This window comes from Monodelphis domestica, chromosome 1, assembly GCF_027887165.1.
Source record: "Monodelphis domestica isolate mMonDom1 chromosome 1, mMonDom1.pri, whole genome shotgun sequence".
Taxonomy (NCBI): domain Eukaryota; kingdom Metazoa; phylum Chordata; class Mammalia; order Didelphimorphia; family Didelphidae; genus Monodelphis; species Monodelphis domestica.
The window spans coordinates 54,893,013-54,911,555 of NC_077227.1; the positions used below are offsets into that span (position 1 = coordinate 54,893,013).

An 18,543-nucleotide genomic window follows, 5' to 3' on the forward strand; every position below is an offset into this window, starting at 1 on the left:
TTTATGCATTTAAGAACATTATTCTGAGGAAGGGGCCATAGACTTCACTAGACAGTTGTGAAAGAACCCCTGATTTAGACAAACATTACATAGCCACTGTGCCCAAGGAATTGCACCACGTGCTGGGGGGAGGAGTGGATAAAAGATAGATCCTGTCTTCAAACAGCAATCTAACTGGAAGAATAAGGTACCCCAATAACTGAAAGTGCAGAATGAGATAAATGCAAAGGAGAGATCCTAGATGTGAATAAAATTTAGGAGAGAATGATCACTTTAAACTGGGAAGATCTGGGAAGGTTTCTGCTTCCCAGTGCTTGTTAGGTCTTGAGGGGAGGGAAAGAATTTCAGTATAGAGGGAAGAAATCCACTTGAAGCCTGGTTCAGAGGTAGGAGACAGCAAGCAGTTAAGTTTAGCAGAGTTGGCATCCTTTTAGTAAAACTGGCCATATTAAAAAATATTTTTCTGGTCTAAAAGCCCATTCTATACTTTTTAGGAAGAAAGTAGAACAAAAGTTAAGGCCTGTCTCAGAGGAATAGATTAGGGATGAAAGTCAAACTTAACTCTTGTCCAGATAAGATTAGGGGCAACTAGGTGGCAAAGTGGACTAGGAATCGGGAAGGCTCCTCTTCATGAGTTCAAATCTGGCCCCAGACTGGTACTGTGTGACCCTGGGCAAGTCACTTAAACCTCTGCCAGAGTTTCCTTATCTGTCAAATGAAGGAAATGGCATTCCAAAGATCTTAAGAAAACCCCAAATGGGGTTATGAATCTAACTGAAAAAACTCAGCAGAAAAGATTTTGGCCTCTACTCATGTGAAATGATAAGCACTTTGAACCATTTAAGGGCAGTCCCCCTTTTGCATTCAAGGTGTTAAGATACTGATTACACAGGGAAGAAATCTTTGCGCCTAAAATCCCTTTAGGGTAGAGCCATATTGGAGGGCATGGGAAACTTTCCCAGTTTGGACACCTAGAACTGCCTGGTTATAGAGTAATAATAAAAAAGATTAATAATAAAATTATTTCTGGCAACGGTGCAATATTAATATATCTTTCTTCATCAGGGGAAAGGAATAAGCACCTTCTACTTTCCCATCACTGTGCTGAGCTTTTAGGTGCTATTATAATTCCCATTTTATAGAAGAGAAAACTGAAGCAAACAGTTACTTGTTTGTAATAGTTTGCGAGTTGTTTCTTCCACTAGACCGAACTCTGAGAGCAGGGATTCTCATATCCTTTTTTGTTCTCCCAATGCCCTGCATATTAGCTTGTGTTTAGTAAACGTTATTGGCTGACAGCGAGAGCTGTCTACCCAGCTTGGGAAAATTTTCTGACAGCATGGAGAGGACCTCCACTAATTCTTATGGGGACACGATTTCGGCACTTAGCCGAGGGGCTAATGGGATGTTTCACGTTACGAGCCCGCGGGTCAAAAAGGGGGTGGCTATGCTCGAAGATCTCAGGAACTCCAAACTTCTCTCCCAGCCGTACTCGTATCATTGTTTTCGAACTCCAAGACCCTGGACTACGACTCCCAGAAGGCCACGCGATGCAGGGGACGGAGGAGCACAAAGATCCTGGAGATTCCCGAGCTGCCAGTTCGAAGCCTACGATTCCCAGCATGCATAGCGGTTCTTCACGCCCCCAGCCCCCGCCCAGTTCAGGAATCCAGGGTCACAGCCAAGTTTTGGGGAGCCCGTTTCTAACGTGCCGCGTGAAGGGGATAAGGTGGCAGGAGAAGGTGGGAAAGTAGGAGACGAAACCTTTGTAGCCAGAATTAGTTCCACACACACCCGGGCCCACTAGGGAAGAGCGACTCCACAGCCCGGACGAGGCGGAAGTGGAAGTGGCCGGCGCGGCCGGAAGTGCGGATCAGCTGATGGGGGAGGCGGCGCCGCGGCTGCTGGGAGGCCCCGGTGGCGGCGGCGGCGGCGGCGGGTCCCGGTCCCTGAGTCCGCGAGCCCGGCCCCGTGCGTGCGCCCGGCGCTGAGGCGCGGCCCCTTCCTGAGCGCGGCCAGGGCCTGGGCCTGACCCTGGAGGCCGGCCCGGCAGCCCCGAGCGCCCGGCCCTCCCCCCGAGCCGGCTCGCCCCCGAGGCCCGTCCGGGCCTCTCCTCCTCCGTCGTCGGCCGGCCGCCGCCGAGGCCCCGGCTGCCCCCCGGGCCCCGCGGGGGAGGAGCCGGGCGCGGGTGGCGCGGGCCCCATGGAGCTGATGTTCGCCGAGTGGGAGGACGGCGAGCGCTTCTCGTTCGAGGATTCGGACCGCTTCGAGGAGGACTCGCTCTGCTCGTTTATCTCAGAGGCCGAGAGCCTGTGCCAGAACTGGCGGGGATGGCGCAAGCAGTCTGCGGGGCCCAACTCCCCCACCGGTGGCGGCGGCGGCGGGGGCGGCGGGGGCCGCAGCCGAGGTGAGCTGGGGACGCCGACGGCGCGCGCACGCTTGGGAGGGCGGTCGGGCGGGCAGCTTTGGCCGAGCCCAGTCCGGGACACTTTGTTCGCTCCCTCGCAGGCAAGCAAGGCGGCCACGCAGGCACGCGTCGCTGCCCACCCCCCCCCCCCCGGCCCCCTCTCCTAGGAGCGGGCCCTGGAACACGGGGGATCTGTGTGCTCACGTACCGAGCCCGAGTGCTTGGCCAGTGTAGACCTCCGGGAGCGCTACCAAGTCGATGGGCTTTTGTCCTGGGGCCCTGGGGGGGACCCTCCGACACGCACCAAGCCCCGTTGGGGAAGAACAAAATTGGGGCGAGTAGGAAAGCTGGTGTCAAAATAAGGGGGGAACCCTGGAAAGGGAACGGGGGGGGGGGAGGCGAAGGTGACAGCTCGACCCGAGGTCGAGGTCAGTGGGTTGGGAGGGATCTGTGGAGGTCACCCCACAGATGAAAAAATAGACTTCAAAGAGAGCTCTGATAGGAAGAGGACTGGCCCACCGTGGTCGAGCCCTGGCTTGAGGCTCCTGGACATAGTATTTCAGGAACCCCAATTCCAAACTGGGAGGGCCTTAAACTGGATTGAGTCAGGAGAATGATGGAGCGTTACTCCTGGCCTTGGGGTGTGAGGAGTGGGGCATAAGGGGGAAGTGATCTGTCAAGGTTTGACTCAGACCCCAGCTTTGTTTTAGGAAGGTGGAGGCTGCTGTTTTCAGAGAGGTGTCAGCCCATATAGGGTTGACAGGGACTAAGACCAGGATAATAGATTCTGAGGTTCTACTTGTTTGAGGTCTGGAGAGGAAGAGTGATTGTTTAATTACTTGGGGCTGGGGTACACACGCCTAATACATGGTAGACTCTCTTACAGAATCTGAAACTAATCTGTTTTCCCTGAGACACCTTTCCAGTCTTTTTCTCTTAAATGAGCCTTTTTGGAACTTTCAGAAATAGTCAGGAACACTCCAAGTGATTTGGGCGTGGTTGGCTAGAAGGGCTCCTTTTCAACATTGTGAATTTGACCAGATCTCACACAAATCTCAAAATCCCTGCTCCTTCAAGGTATATCCAATGGGCCTGGAAAGAATCTGTTCCCAGAATCTCCATACTGGGCAATTGAGAAGTAGGATTTAGTTGTGATTGTTTTCTTTTTGTTCTCTTTGAGCCATGTTTTCCAAAAACACCTCTTAGATTTATTTTCTTCATGTGCTTTCTATAAGCATTCCAATACATGAACAATAACAAAAGTAAGTAGAAACACTCCAGTATGTTTCTACATGGAGCTTGTTTTGTTTACTGTTTGTTTAAAGAAACAAAAACTGTGGACTAACTTAACTTTAGCAAGATTTCCTAATGTATTTTAGATTTTGTATATTTTCGTGTTCTTTAACACAGTTGTATAGATTTTGGAAGTGTGCTTTCCTCACAATCTTCAAATGTCTTTTCCATATTCCTTTGAATTCCTCATGTTTTTATTTCTATAGTGCAATAATGCTTCATTACATTGATATGCTATTATATATTCATCCCCTCCCCCCCAAAAACCCCACAAAGTTTGGGTGTATACTTTATTTCTTGACGTTTGGGCCATTTTTTTTTATAGATAGGCCTTCCCTTCCAACATTTTCTCCTTCCCCATTATTCCCAACACTAGTACGTTTAGGATATAAACATAATGCTAATAATATGGGATATATAAGATATGAACATTTTTGTAACTTAATGCAATTCCTTATTGCCTTTCAAAAAAAATTGAAATAATTCACAACCTTGTGTTCACTTTTATGTAATTCAGTGTATTTAAGTGTATATTTAGTTCTCAATCATAACACTTTATGTTAATTGCTTTATTAATATGGAATATAGTCCTTGGATTCTTACCTACACCATCCTTCACTAACTCCCAAATTTATGCTTTCATTGATACGAAAATTTCAAATCCTTTCTCCTTAGTCCCAGATTTGAATTTTGAGATTGCTGTCATTGCTGTGGTACCCTAGAAAGAGTGGGGAAAGCTGGATTTGGGCCTTGGTTCAGCTTCTTAGATCACCTCTAAAACTCGGGCAAATCCTTTAATGACCCTTTCCTTATCTGTAAAATGAAGCAATTGGACCAGATGACTTTTAAGGTCTTTTTCAGTTCTAACTCTGATCCAGTGACCCCTTTGTCCTCTTCCCAGTCCATTTTTTTTTTGTAGGTGCCTACCAAAACTGGATTATTTCTTTCTTTGCAATCAATTGGTAGCTATTGTTTCCTTGATAACTCTTTTGGAAAATGGGACATCAACAAAACAGCCTCCCAGTAGGGATTTCTGGCATGCTCCCCTGGAACAGAAAATAATCTACTCATGTCATCTCTAGGCACAGTAATGATCCAACTTTAGCTTAGGAGAGACAGCACATGGCTGTGTGCATAGACTTTTGAAAACCCTTCTGGGGCCCCCTGTGTGGCCAACTATTCCTCCTTCTTGTCACTTCTCCATCCCTTATAATGCAGTTTTGCCACACCCTCCACTTCCCCCTAGTGGACCAAAGTCCAGGCCATGAGGCCCTCTTGGGTAGGAGCCTGGGTAAAGACAGAAAGGTTAATGTTACAGCCCCAGGATTGAGGGAGAGGACTGCAAACTTATTGGAAATATGGCCAAAAATAGAGCTACAGCATTATGCCTTTGCCTAGCTTTTGCCTTTGGTGAGTGTGGAATGAGGATTCATCTGGAGTGGTGACCCTAGGACTTTTCCTACCTCCAACTCCAAGAACTCTGGCCCTGACAACAGAGATTACTCTTCCTTGGTTTCCCCTGGGGTGACCTGTTGTTTTCTTAGCTCTGATGTATGGTGGGCAGCAGAGGCTCACTCAGTTCTACCAAAAAGTAGTCCATTCCCTCCAGGCTGCTTCATCCCTCCTAGAGCCTTCCCTTTGGACTGTTCTTCTGTAAAAGGCAACTTTGGAAGGGAGGGACAGAAAACAAGTACTAAGAAATGGAAAATCTAGACTAAGGAGTAGCACTGTATCTGAATAGGCACAACCAAGTTTTTACAGGTTGCAGTAATTGTGAATTAATGTGAGGAGGATCATTGAAAGAAGACCGTCCTGGGCTTGAGATTTCCAGGGAAGACCTCTGGTGTGACCCCTGGCCCCCATTGTAGAGGGGATGAAATATGGGGTGGGAATTCTTTTCTCCCTTGGGTGAACAAGGCTTTGAGACAATATAATCTGTGAGATTTTGTCTGCCTTCTTTATATGACAGACCCAGATCTCTTCCTCTCTTTTTCCATGGGGGCAAATCACAGACATTTCCCAAAGGTAGAGTTAGGAGAGGAGGGTCAGGACATGAGTTAGTGCTGTGCCCGAAAATGGATGAGAATGTTCATAGCCCTTCCCTCCTCCACCCACTCTTGGCAGATGGCCTGGTGATCCCCTTGGTGGAGCTGTCGGCAAAGCAGGTGGCATTCCACATCCCATTTGAAGTGGTGGAGAAAGTTTACCCCCCTGTGCCTGAGCAGCTACAACTCCGAATTGCCTTCTGGAGCTTCCCTGAGAATGAAGAGGACATACGGTACTGACAGGGGAAAGAACCAAAGGGCTGGGGGGGGAAGAGCTGCACATGGCCATCTGAAACCTATTCCCAGTGCCAGAAAGATGCCATATCTGGGGCTGTGCTTGCTGGGCTCTGTTAATGGGGGATTCTGTTGAGTCGCATTTGTGTCCCTCCCCCTCCTCTCAGGCTCTATTCGTGCCTGGCTAATGGCAGTGCGGATGAATTCCAGCGTGGGGAACAGCTGTTCCGAATGAGGGCTGTTAAGGACCCGCTACAAATAGGTATGGACAAGTGTTGGGTTTTGGGGGGGCAGGGCTGGGAAGCCATGGCCCAACCGCCCTCCCTGTAACTCATGCTCCCCTCCCTCCTTGTCCTGGCAGGGTTTCACCTGAGTGCCACAGTGGTGCCCCCTCAGATGGTTCCCCCTAAGGGTGCATACAATGTGGCCGTGATGTTTGACCGATGCCGGGTCACCTCCTGCAGCTGCACCTGTGGGGCTGGCGCCAAGTGGTGCACCCATGTAGTGGCACTTTGCCTCTTCCGGATTCACAACGTGAGAGCCCTCTCCAACTGCCCCCCTTCCCCCGACTCCCTCATAGGACCTTCTCTTTGACCCCTTTCCTACCTTCAACCCCAGCTTATTCATTTTACCTTCTCTAGCTGGTACCTTCAGGAAATAGAACTTTACCTCTTTCTATAACCCTGAAGCCTAGACCATCTCTATTTTGACCTCACAGAACTCTTACTGCTTTCTCCCAATGGGTCTTGTGTCTTCTATGCAGGCTTCAGCAGTCTGCCTTCGGGCTCCTGTCTCAGAATCTTTGTCTCGGCTCCAGAGGGATCAGCTCCAGAAGTTTGCTCAGTATCTCATCAGTGAGCTCCCTCAGCAGGTCAGTGGCTCTTCCCCAGCCTTGGGATCCTTACTGCCTACGATATCTGTCTGGTCCATGCTTTTGTAGGCTCACCATCATCTCTTTCTCTGTCCTTGCCCCTTCTACCCCAAGATCCTTCCCACAGCGCAGCGCCTCCTGGATGAGCTCCTGTCCTCCCAGTCTACTGCCATCAATACTGTGTGTGGGGCCCCAGGTAAGTGAAGTCATATAGTAAAAAGGGCAGACAGGAGATGGGGTTGGGGGATCGAGTAGAGTGGGGTCCAGTGCCCACATTTGTAGATTGGCCTGGAGTCTGCCTGCCGAGTACTGTACATGCAGTAGCCACGCCACACTCCACTGGAGCTCCTTTTGGACCAGTGTCTTAGCTATGACCTTTTGTCCCTAGACCCCACTGCAGGTCCTTCAGCTTCTGACCAGAGTACCTGGTACCTAGATGAGTCTACGCTCAGTGAGAACATCAAAAAGACCCTGCACAAATTCTGCGGCCCCTCCCCAGTCGTCTTCAGGTAACCCTTGTCCTCTGGCTAAAAAGTGCAATGGGCTGTTGGTTTGGGGTTAAAGTGGAGGGCGGTGAGCTTCTGTGGCTCTTGCGTTAAGACTGCTTACCAGATTTGTGCCCTTCTGATGTCTGGCCTATCCACCTTTTTTAACTCAAGTGGTAGGTTTTGGGGTAGTGATCCTCTTTACATTTACAAGGTCCCCATGACATTTTGGTGGGGTAGAGCCCTGGGCCTGGAGTCAGGAAGATCTGAATTCAAATCCAGTCTCAGACATTAACTGTAGGACTGTGGACAAGTCACTTAACTTCTTGTCTGCCTGTTTCCTATAAAGTGGGGATAATAAAAGCACCTAAATATCTAAGTGTTATAAAAATGAAATGAGATATTTGTAAAGTGCTTAGCACAGAGCCTAGAACATAGCAGGCGCTTTCTAGCCCCACCCCCAGTCGTTTTCCCATCATTGTCTTCACAGATTAATTATAAAATAGGTAGAATGTGGGGTTATTCTTTCTAAGGGCTCAAGTTCATTCCCCTTGACTACCACATTCCTGCGTCCAGGCCCTATAGGGTCATAAACCTTTCACTTTGTACTTCCTCTGACCCACAACTTAGCCTCTTTTGGTTTCCTTCTGCTCCCTTTCTCCTTCTACAGTGATGTAAACTCAATGTATTTGTCATCAACGGAGCCCCCAGCAGCTGCTGAATGGGCGTGTCTCCTGCGTCCTCTTCGCGGGCGAGAACCTGAAGGTGTCTGGAACCTGCTGAGTATTGTGCGTGAAATGTTCAAAAGGAGAGATAGCAATGCCGCTCCGCTGTTGGAGATCCTTACGGACCAGTGTCTCACCTATGAGCAGGTAACCCTGGCCCTCTCTTCCTCCCAGTCCTGGCATCTCCCAGGCCCAGGTAGGCGATGGAGAAGATCTGTGGCTCCCTCCTTGTTGGGGTTCTTCTGAGATGGGGCCCTAAAGTTTTCCAGTTTTTTCTAATGCCACTATTCACTGTTTTTCCAATGTCATTTTATTTTCAGTTCCAAATTCTCTCCCTCCCCCACTCATTGAGAAGGAAAGAAAAACAAAGCCCATTACCAATCTGTATAGCCATCCAAAACAAATTCCTGCATTAGCCATGTTCAAAATGAAAAGAAATGAAATGAAACAAAAGAAAGAAGGAAAAGAATGTATGCTTCAATCTACACTGAGTCCCTCACTCCTCTATCTGGAGGTGGTTAGCATGTTTCAACATGAGTCCTTTGGAATTGTGGTTGGTCATTGTGTTGATCAGAGTTCCTAAGTCTTTCACAGTTGATTCTCGTTGCAACGTGGCTGTAACTGTGTACATTGTTCTTCTGGTTCTGCTCACTTTGCATCAGATCATACTAGTCTCCCAGGTTTCTCTGAAACGGTCCCCTTGATCATTTTTTTAGAACCCAGTAATACTCCACTCTTCATTTAGAGATCCCAGGCTGGAGGCAGAGCATCCTCCCCAGGGCGGGGGTCAGGGTCTTGCTCATCCCCTCAGGTCCCTTGTAGCAAACTAACCCCTGCCCCCCTTCCCTCCCCCGCCTTTCCCTCCTCAGATCACAGGCTGGTGGTACAGTGTTCGAACGTCAGCTTCCCACAGCAGTGCCAGTGGACATACAGGCCGAAGTAATGGGCAGACAGAGGTGGCTGCCCACGCATGTGCAAGCATGTGTGATGAGATGGTCACTCTGTGGAGGTTGGCTGTGCTCGACCCCTCAATTAGCCCACAGCGGTGAGTCAGCTCTCTTGTACTGGTACCTCTACGTAAGACACCCCCACAAAATCCTCATTTAACTTGAGTATATAGGCTATTTGCAAGGGACCCCACCCTGGCTTTCTCCCAGACACCTAGAGTCTAGGCCCAGAAGTAGGAAGGTCCTGGGTTGTAGGGAGTACTGATCCCTTGTACTTAGGAATATAGGAGTCACCCTGTTTGACCTTGGCTGTCTTGCTCATTCCCAGATTTTCTCTGCCCTAGCACCTCTGTTCTCTACTGCTGGTTGGAAGACTGTTGTGACTTTGGGAACCACCGGCTTTTTGTGCTGCCTCCCCTCCCCCCCCCCCAACTTTTCTCTGTCCTTCTTTCTTCTCCTCACTTGTTGGTGGGATGGGGCTGCCCCCAGCATCCTATTGCTTCTGTCCCCACAGTCGCCGGGACCTGTGTGCCCAGCTGCGCCAGTGGCACCTGAAGGTGATTGAGAATGTCAAGCGGGGTCAGCACAAGAAAGCCTTGGAGCGACTATTCCCAGGTTTCCGCCCTGCTGTGGAGGCCTGCGATTTCAGCTGGGAAGAGGCCTACCCACTCCCTGGCGTTACCTACAGTGGCTCTGACCGAAAACTGGCTCTCTGCTGGTCACGAACCCTTCCACCTCGGTCTGGCCCTCCCCGCTCCGGGGGCCCTGATGAAGCTGGGGACCAGCCCCGGCCACCCCCACCAGACCCTTCAGTTAGACCTAAAGAGCCAGGGGCCAAGCGCAAGGGGTCAGGTGAGGGGGTTCCCCAGTCCCAACGTGGCCCCCGCCGCCCTTCAGCTGAGGGAGGAGATAAGTCTTCACACAAGCAGGGTCTAGGTGGAGGCAAGGCAAAGCTCCAGGGTGGAGGGTGTGGTGGCAAAGGCCCAGTGAGTGGCGGGGGCAAACGTCGGCTGAGCAGTGAAGACAGCTCCCTGGAACCTGACCTGGCAGAGATGAGCTTGGATGATGGGAGCAGCCTGGCTCTGGGGGCAGAGGCCAGCACCTTTGGGGGCTTTCCTGAGAGCCCACCCCATGGACTTGCCCCCACTACCCCTCTAAGTCCCCCCACCTTCCACTCTGAACCTCCTGATGCCTATGAAGAAGATGGTGGTGTTTACTTCTCAGAGGGGCCTGAGCCCCCAGTTGCCCCCTCCAGCCTACCAGGCCTGCTCCCTGGGGAAGGAACTACCCAGGATGACCTCCCATCCACAGATGAGAGTGGTGGATGCCCCCCTAAACCTAAAGACATGGCCCCTGGAGCTGGGGAAGAGGATGATGACTACCAGGTGTATTACCTGAATGCCCAGGATGGGACCGGGGGTGAGGAAGAGAAGCCCGAGGTGGGTGCTGGGGAGGAACAGGACCTGTTTGCTGGGCTCAAGCCACTGAAACAGGAGAGCCGGATGGAGGTAAGGCAAGGACAGGGGAGGTGGAGGGTGTTTGGGGGGATTCTTTGTGTGTGTGATGTTCAGAATACGCATGTTTGAGTTTCCGAGTGCTTTACAAAGGTCCTTGTCCCCCTTCAACACTAATAGGAAGTGAGCATTTTCTCTCCATTTTTGCAGATGTTGTAGATTCAGAGCTGAAAGGAACTTTAGAGGGCCTCTAGTCTAATGCCATTATTTTATAGATGAGGAAACTGAAACACAGGGAAATTAAGAGGTTTGCCCAAGTAGTCATTGGCAGTCAGAATTTGAACCTCACATTCTCAGTTCTCTGACTGATGTTCTGCACTCCAGCCTCTTCACTCAGCCTTAGAAAGCTAATGGAACTGGCTCTCTTTTTCTCACACCTCCACCATCCCATGTCCTTCTCTGTCCAGGTACTTTTTGCCTGTGCTGAGGCACTACATGCCCATGGCTATAGCAGTGAGGCCTCTCGACTCACTGTGGAGCTTGCACAGGACCTTTTGGCCAACCCTCCTGACCTCAAGGTGGAACCACCTCCAGCCAAGGTAGCATACTCTTCCCTCTCACACCCCCATGTTCCCTTGAATCAAATGAGTCAGACGTGATCATCACATTTTGACTCAACGTTAGGGTAAGAAGAACAAAGTATCCACAAGTCGACAAACTTGGGTGGCTACCAACACTTTGACCAAGGCGGCCTTCCTCCTGACTGTGTTGGGTGAGCGACCGGAGCATCACAACCTGGCCTTCCGCATTGGCATGTTTGCCTTGGAGCTGCAGCGGCCTCCAGCTTCTACAAAGGCCTTGGAGGTCAGAGCTGTTTCATCCCCTTTGAAACTTGTCAGTTTTTGCTAAGGCCTTGGAGGGAAGACCGTGAGATGTTAGTTCTGGTGAGGAGCCTCTAGGGAGGTGTTCATCTGGTTTCTCATCTCCCAGGTGAAGCTGGCCTACCAGGAATCAGAAGTGGCTGCTTTGTTGAAGAAGATCCCTCTGGGTGTGAATGAGATGAGCACCATGCGATGCCGGGCAGAGGAACTCCGGGAGGGGACCTTGTGTGATTACCGGCCAGTGCTGCCCCTCATCTTGGCCAGCTTCATCTTTGATGTGCTCTGCACCCCAGGTACATAAAGGGGGGGCGGTCAAGCAGCTGGGCAAAGATCTCACTGTCCTTTTTTCCTGGCCCTCTTGCCTTCCTGACTTGTGTTTCCTGCTACTGTTTCTCCTCTCCCCCTCCCCACAGTCGTTTCTCCCACAGGTTCCCGACCTCCTAGCCGAAACTGGAACAATGAAATGCCTGGAGATGAAGAGCTAGGGTTCGAAGCGGCTGTTGCTGCCCTGGGTAAGTCTGGGTCAGTCGGTGACTATTGGACATGTGGGTGTCCAGCCTGGCTTCAGGGCTTCACCTCTTATGAAATGGCCCTCTCTGGTGGATCTAGGGACCCTACTCAGAATGAGTATCTTTGAATGAATTAAATCCAAAAGAAACCAATGATAAGAAAATGTCATTATCCTTTTTTTTTAAGTTCATGAACCCCAGGCTAAGACCTCCTCTATGCTCTGACTAATCCAGAAGTATGAGACATAGCATATTCCCCCCAAATAGTTTAGAGACAAGACATGCTCACATGAAACAACCAGCGAATGTAAGACCTCGTATAATTCAGCTCAGATGATCTTGATGACCTAGGAGATGAGGGAGGGAACAGTGCAGCCTTGGCCTAGAATGTGTAGACAGAATAGTGCACATCTTAATTGTATTTTAAGGTTTATAAAGTTCTGGATCACAGCATTTCTGTGAGGTAGGTAGTCAGAGTGTTGCTGGCCCCACTCTAGAGATAAAAAAACAGAACAAAGGCCAGGCTTAGTGCACTGTCCACGCATGAGGTGGCTTCGAGGAGGAGGTGAGATGTAAGCTAGGCCTTGGAAAAGGCCGAGTAGAGAAGACAACTAGAGCAGGGAGGGACCAAAGGTTCCCAGGAGCACAAGACATATTCCTAGAAAAGGGAGGAGGTGAGCAAAGGTGGTGGGATGCCCTGGGCCCAGAATGAAGGACCTCAAAAGCGAGGCAGTGTTTTAAGACGTCTTGTGGCTAGGAGCAGGATCTGATGGCCTCTCGTCCTTGCAAAGGATGAAAGGAAAACAGTATTCAGTTCCTCATGCCATCCCCTGGGAACTTGGTTGAATCTCATTGTCCTGCTTGGCCTCTTCCCTGTCCTGAAAGGACATTCCCTTGGGCCTTTGGGAGTCATAACAAAAAAGCAAGCAAGCTGGGAGGGCCTTGGTGTGTCTGCTGTCACAGCCATCATGTAGCCCTGCCTGACCCTCTAGGCATGAAGACAACCGTGAGTGAAGCTGAGCATCCTCTCCTGTGTGAGGGCACACGCCGGGAGAAGGGGGACCTGGCTCTGGCACTGATGATCACCTACAAGGATGACCAGGCCAAGCTCAAGAAGGTGAGGGGCCGGATGGGCAGGGGCACTGGGCCCAAGAGGCATGGAGTGAGGAGCTAATCACCTCCTCCTTCTGCTCTCCAAGGGGTCCCCAGGTCTGAGACCCTGGCTGGAGGAGGCAGGTAGGGAGAAGAGAAGACATTGCCAGGGACAAGAAGAAAGTTGGATTCACCCATGGTGTTGGCGAGGGGAGAGGGAAATAATCCATTCATTTACCACCTCTGTTGAGACTTCTTTTGTGCCCAGCCCGGTGCCAGCCTAGTGTTGAAGGGGCTGGGTATCAAAATGTCTTGAGTCTGAGCCTGACCTAAGCACCTTTTGATGTAATCGTTGTAGATGGCTTCCTGGAATGCACTCCCTCCACCTCTCCTTCCCCTCCAGAGTCCTTCATGTTCATCCAAGTTCAGCCCAGGTGCTATTTCCATGAGATTTTTCCTGATTCCCTCCATTACTAGCCTGGCCTGCTATGTATTCCCGAGAGCGCGGGCCTCTACCCTAGGAATGCCTGGGTTCTGGTTCTGCCCCCTGACATCCACCGGTGCTGAGACTGTGAGCGAGTCCCTTCCTCTGGCTCCTAAGACCTGAGCACAAGTGCTTTACAGGGAGCAGGTGTGGATTGATGAATTCCTAGAAGAAGCTGCCTTAAGCTTTTTGGAGTGGGGGAGGAGAATGTGGAATGGCAGACCAGAAGTTTGGGGAAGACCCTTTCACTGCCTTTCTCCCCTAGATCTTGGACAAGCTCCTGGACCGGGAGAGTCAGACACACAAGCCGCAGACCCTGAGTTCTTTCTACTCATCCAGCCGCCCGGCTACATCAAGCCAGAGGTCCCCATCTAAGCATGGGGCCCCTGCTGCGGGGGGAGCCCTGCAGCCACTGCCTCCAGGCTCGGCAGGGGGTGCCCAGCCAGGGGCTGTGGCTGGGGTCAATCCAGACCCAGCTGAGGGCTTCACAGAGAAGACTGTGGCTGGTGAGAGGTGGGGGACCTGGGCAGGGGTGGTAATCAGTGGCGTAAAGCCCATGTCAACCTCTTCCCCTTGGCTCTGTCTGATAATTTATTGCTCCCTTGCCTAGAGAGCTCCCCGCGTTCCCCTTGTGAGGGCCCCCCACCTGAGGCTGCCGTGGCCCCCAAACCAGAGGGGAAGGTTCCAAGTCGCTTGGCACTTGGCAGCCGAGGAGGCTACAATGGGCGGGGCTGGGGGTCCCCAGGACGGCCCAAGAAGAAGCACACAGGTACGAGGGGCCCCAGGGGTTGGGTGTGGCAGGGAGAAGGGGCTTGTCCTGAATTGAGGGCTCTTCCTGGGGTGGGACACTGGGGGGTACTCTCCCTGAAGTAGGTCCCTAGACTGAGATGGGTCCCAGACTGAGTTATAGGGTTTCAGCACCCACCCAGGGGTCAGATCTGGGAGTTCCCATCCATTGGGTTCTCCCTTCTTCCCCGCTGGCTGGGGACTGACTGCTGTCTGGGGGATTAGGCATGGCCAGCATTGACAGCAGTGCCCCCGAGACGACATCGGACAGCTCCCCAACCCTGAGCCGAAGGCCACTGCGGGGGGGCTGGGCCCCCACCTCCTGGGGCCGGGGTCAGGACAGCGACAGCATCAGCAGCTCATCCTCCGACTCTCTGGGCTCCTCCTCCTCCAGTGGCAGCCGCCGTGCCAGTGCAAGTGGGGGTGCCCGGGCCAAGACAGCCGAGGTTGGCAGGTGAGTGGGAGAGGGCTGATCTTGTTCACTTTGGCCCCAGGTGCTGGCCTCTGTTCTCGGGGGTCATCCGTCTCTACTCCTCACACCATTGAAGGCCTAGATCTTCCTTGGCAGAAGCAGCCTTCATCCCGAGGTCAGATTCATGTTACCTTTTGTTTCCTCTGATCCCCGGCCTCTCTTGTCCTTCCCGTCTGTGCTGCCCCTCAGGTACAAGGGCCGTCGCCCAGAGAGCCATGCCCCCCATGTACCCAACCAGCCATCAGAGGCAGCTGCGCATTTCTACTTTGAGTTGGCAAAAACAGTGTTGATCAAGGCCGGAGGAAACAGCAGCACCTCCATCTTTACCCACCCGTCTTCGTCAGGGGGCCACCAGGGCCCCCACCGAAATCTGCATCTTTGCGCCTTCGAGATCGGACTTTATGCTCTGGGTCTACACAATTTCGTCTCACCCAATTGGCTCTCTCGGACCTACTCTTCCCACGTTTCCTGGATCACAGGTAAATGTGACACCGACGTCTCTGCCCCGACGGGGGAACAAGAAGGATGGGGAGGGTTTTTACTGGCAGAGGACACTCCCATTCTGGTGCAGGAGGCGGTGCCCATCCTCTCCACTTTATCCTGGTCCCCACCCCACAGGCCAAGCAATGGAGATTGGGAGTGCAGCGCTGACCATCCTGGTGGAGTGCTGGGATGGGCATCTCACACCCCCTGAAGTTGCTTCCCTGGCTGACCGGGCTTCACGGGCACGGGACTCCAACATGGTGAGGGCAGCGGCCGAGTTGGCTTTGAGCTGCCTACCCCACGCCCACGCCCTGAACCCCAACGAGATCCAGCGAGCTTTGGTACAGTGCAAGGAGCAGGTATGCATGTCCGGCGGCAGTGGGAGGGGGCCGCTCCCTCATCCTCTGGCAGTGCCCCACGGGGGTCAGGTGCTCCTCATGTGGGAGATTGCTTCTCTCCATTGTCGCAGTTGGTTCTCCCAGCAGCCCCGTGAAATAGGCAGGGTGTGGGGGGAGTGCAGCCGTCTTCACAACAGGAGAGTCACATGCCTAAAGGCCATGGGATCGGCCCCTCATTCAGCCGGGGAGCGAGTGGCCCAGCCAGGGCCGAGACCCTCGACCCGAGGACTCCTGCCAGGCGGGGAGCGCTTCCCTGAGCACCTGCTCCGTGCTCGAGCTGCTCCCAGAGCTGGGCCCCAGCAGGGCAGGAGAGAGGCTTTTGGCTGAGGCTTCTCCCTTCTGCCTCTGCCCTTCCAGGATAACCTCATGCTGGAGAAGGCGTGCATGGCCGTGGAGGAGGCAGCCAAGGGTGGGGGTGTGTACCCTGAAGTGTTGTTCGAAGTCGCCCACCAGTGGTTCTGGCTTTATGAGCAGACGGTGGGAGGCTCAGCCACACCACGTGAGGGTGCCACAGGCTGCAGTGCCAGTGGGGCCCGGGCATCGGGGGAGGCTGGGCGGGCGCTGCCCGAGGGCCGTGGCGGACCGGGGACCGAGGCAGTCACAGTGTCAGCAGCGGCAGTGACGGCAGCAGCTACAGTGGTACCGGTCATTTCAGTGGGGTCCAGTTTGTACCCAGGGCCTGGCCTGGGACATGGCCACTCCACTGGCTTGCACCCCTATACCACTCTGCAGCCCCACCTGCCCTGCAACCCCCAGTACCTTACCCACCCTGGTCACCCCTTGCCCCATATGCCTCGGCCTGCTGTTTTTCCTGTGCCCAGCTCTGCATACCCACAGGTGAGACAAGAACCAAGGGGAGGGAAGGGAAGGGAGAGGAGAGGAGGCTTGGGGCCCTTTGGGAGGCGATGATGAGGGGACTCTGATAGTGTGTTCAGGGCTCTCTTGGGGGAAGAGGCCCTCCTTGGGCTTTGGAATTGGGGGAGGACCTCCAGCTGTGAAGAGGGGGCTTTAGGCATTTGGGGAAATGACACTCTACAGTGAGAGTACTGTGCCAACATGGCCTGGTTTTTCCCATCTTCCATCTGCAGGGTGTGCACCATGCATTCCTGGGTCCTCAGTATCCCTACTCAGTGACACCGTCCTCCCTTGCTGCCACAGCAGTATCCTTCCCCGTCCCTTCCATGGCGCCCATAACGGTGCATCCCTACCACACTGAATCAGGACTCCCACTACCTACCAGTGAGTGAGGGACCCGGGGCATGGGGCAGGGTGAGGATGGAGGCCGGGTGGGCTCTTCTGGGCTCTGAATGCCCTACTCTGCTCCTTCCTCCCTGCAGTGAACAATGTCCATACTCCCAGCAGCATCCATCAAAGCTCCTCCTATCCTGCCATTCAGGGCAACTCAATGTCCACCATAAGTACCCAGTCGAGCTCCCTGGTAAGTGGGAGTTTTCCCCCTCCGGAGGAGGAGACGCACAGCCAGCCTGTTGGCACCCAGAGTCTGCATCACTTGCACGCTGCCTATAGAGTTGGTGAGATGGATCCCCAGATTCTCCCCCTACCTTGTTGCCTCCTGTGGGGCCCCCAGCTTTCATGTGGCACTACCCGCCCGCCCGATATATTGATGGTGGGACCCATAGACATCCCTTGGCCCTTTCTCCACTTCACACAGAGCACTTTTCTCCAGCTATCACTCTTCTTCGTTGCCCTTGCCCAATATGCTCTGTACTCATGGGGTAGGGGTACCCTTAATAGTGGGCATGGCACATTCCCAGCTCGCCATCTTCTCTTATGCTTCTGCCCATGTTCTCTAGGAATGCTGGCACTGGAGATGTTAGGCCGACGGGCACACAATGATCACCCCAACAACTTCTCTCGTAGCCCTCCCTATACCGAGGATGTCAAATGGTTGCTGGGGCTAGCAGCTAAGCTGGGTAACACCTCTTCCTAAACCTCTTCTCGACCCTCCCCTCTATCTAGCTCCAAACCGCCTTTATAGCCGTAGGCCAGAATTGAATCCTGTGCTTATGGGGTGGGCAAAGAGGGGCTGTTAGACCTAGAGTTAAGAAATGGCAGCTAGGCCCCCAGAGCAGGGGTGTCTGCCTTGGTCTCATGCCCCTCCCCCCTGCCCCCCAGGAGTGAACTACGTGCACCAGTTCTGTATGGGGGCAGCCAAGGGGGTGCTGAGCCCATTTGTGCTACAGGAGATCGTCACGGAGACGTTGCAGCGGCTGAACCCTGCCCATGCGCATACCCACCTGCGCACCCCAGCCTTCCACCAGCTGGTCCAACGGTGCCAGCAGGCATACATGCAGGTGAAAGCCCAGGGGTTGGGGGAGGAGGAATTTAAGGGTCAGCACAGGTGCAAAGGGGGAGAGCCACAGGGCACACAGTATTCTCCATGGAGTGGAGCAGAGCAGGGCCTCCATCCCTTGAGCTTCAATGTCTGCACCCCACCCCATTTCAGTACATCCACCACCGCCTGATCCACCTGACCCCCGCCGACTACGACGACTTTGTGAACACAATCCGCGGCGCCCGCAGCGCCTTCTGCCTGACCCCTATGGGCATGATGCAGTTCAACGACATTCTGCAGAACCTCAAACGCAGCAAGCAGACCAAGGAGCTGTGGCAGCGTGTCTCGCTTGACATGACCACCTTCTCCCCTTGAGCCTGGCCTCCCTTTCCCCCTCCCAGAACCCATCCCACAGATGGGGGACCCCTAACCAGCTGGACAGTTTGGCTCTTGGGGGTGGGGTCCCCTGTAATCCAGACCATCGGTCACTTTAGGACATTTGTGGCTGAGCCTTGGGTTGTGGGGCAGGCTGGGAACATGCTGCCTCCAGGCCCAAGAGCCAGTGGGGTTGGGGAGGGGGGGAGGAGGCAGCTCTGCTTGGGAGGGGGTGCCGGGCAGCCTCTGATATTTATTTGGCATTTATAAATATATAAACTCCTTTTTTACTCATCTGTCTGGGCT

General features: G+C 53.1%; 1 protein-coding gene across 4 annotated transcripts; it reads left to right on the forward strand.

Annotated features, from left to right (window-relative positions):
- The first annotated feature begins 1,650 nt into the window (after positions 1-1,650).
- Positions 1,651-18,533, forward strand: ZSWIM8 (zinc finger SWIM-type containing 8). 4 transcript variants are annotated; one of them, XM_016421979.2, is made up of 26 exons: positions 1,651-2,407; positions 5,825-5,978; positions 6,147-6,241; positions 6,341-6,513; positions 6,743-6,850; positions 6,965-7,046; positions 7,239-7,359; positions 8,006-8,207; positions 8,930-9,105; positions 9,522-10,515; positions 10,929-11,060; positions 11,146-11,325; positions 11,452-11,635; positions 11,771-11,854; positions 12,844-12,968; positions 13,693-13,933; positions 14,038-14,196; positions 14,439-14,667; positions 14,875-15,164; positions 15,304-15,527; positions 15,924-16,403; positions 16,655-16,805; positions 16,904-17,098; positions 17,381-17,500; positions 17,771-17,881; positions 18,034-18,533. In XM_016421979.2, the coding sequence occupies exons 1-26, from the start codon at positions 2,203-2,205 to the stop codon at positions 18,213-18,215; spliced, it is 5,397 nt and encodes a 1,798-aa protein (XP_016277465.1). In that variant the 5' UTR covers positions 1,651-2,202; the 3' UTR covers positions 18,216-18,533. The 4 variants fall into 4 exon arrangements, with proteins under 4 accessions (XP_016277465.1, XP_016277463.1, XP_007478461.1 ...); XM_016421977.2 differs by having other exon boundaries at positions 1,653-2,407; positions 11,756-11,854; XM_007478399.3 differs by having other exon boundaries at positions 1,655-2,407; positions 17,703-17,881.
- Positions 18,534-18,543: the final 10 nt, after the last annotated feature.

Excerpts from the sequence above, each read along its gene's own strand:
- ZSWIM8 (XM_007478398.3), top strand. The coding sequence starts at position 2,203 with ATGGAGCTGATGTTCGCCGAGTGGGAGGACGGCGAGCGCTTCTCGTTC. Across the intron at positions 8,208-8,929 it reads AGTGTCTCACCTATGAGCAG|ATCACAGGCTGGTGGTACAG; the intron begins GTAACCCTGGCC and ends TTCCCTCCTCAG. Across the intron at positions 13,934-14,037 it reads CACAGAGAAGACTGTGGCTG|AGAGCTCCCCGCGTTCCCCT; the intron begins GTGAGAGGTGGG and ends TCCCTTGCCTAG.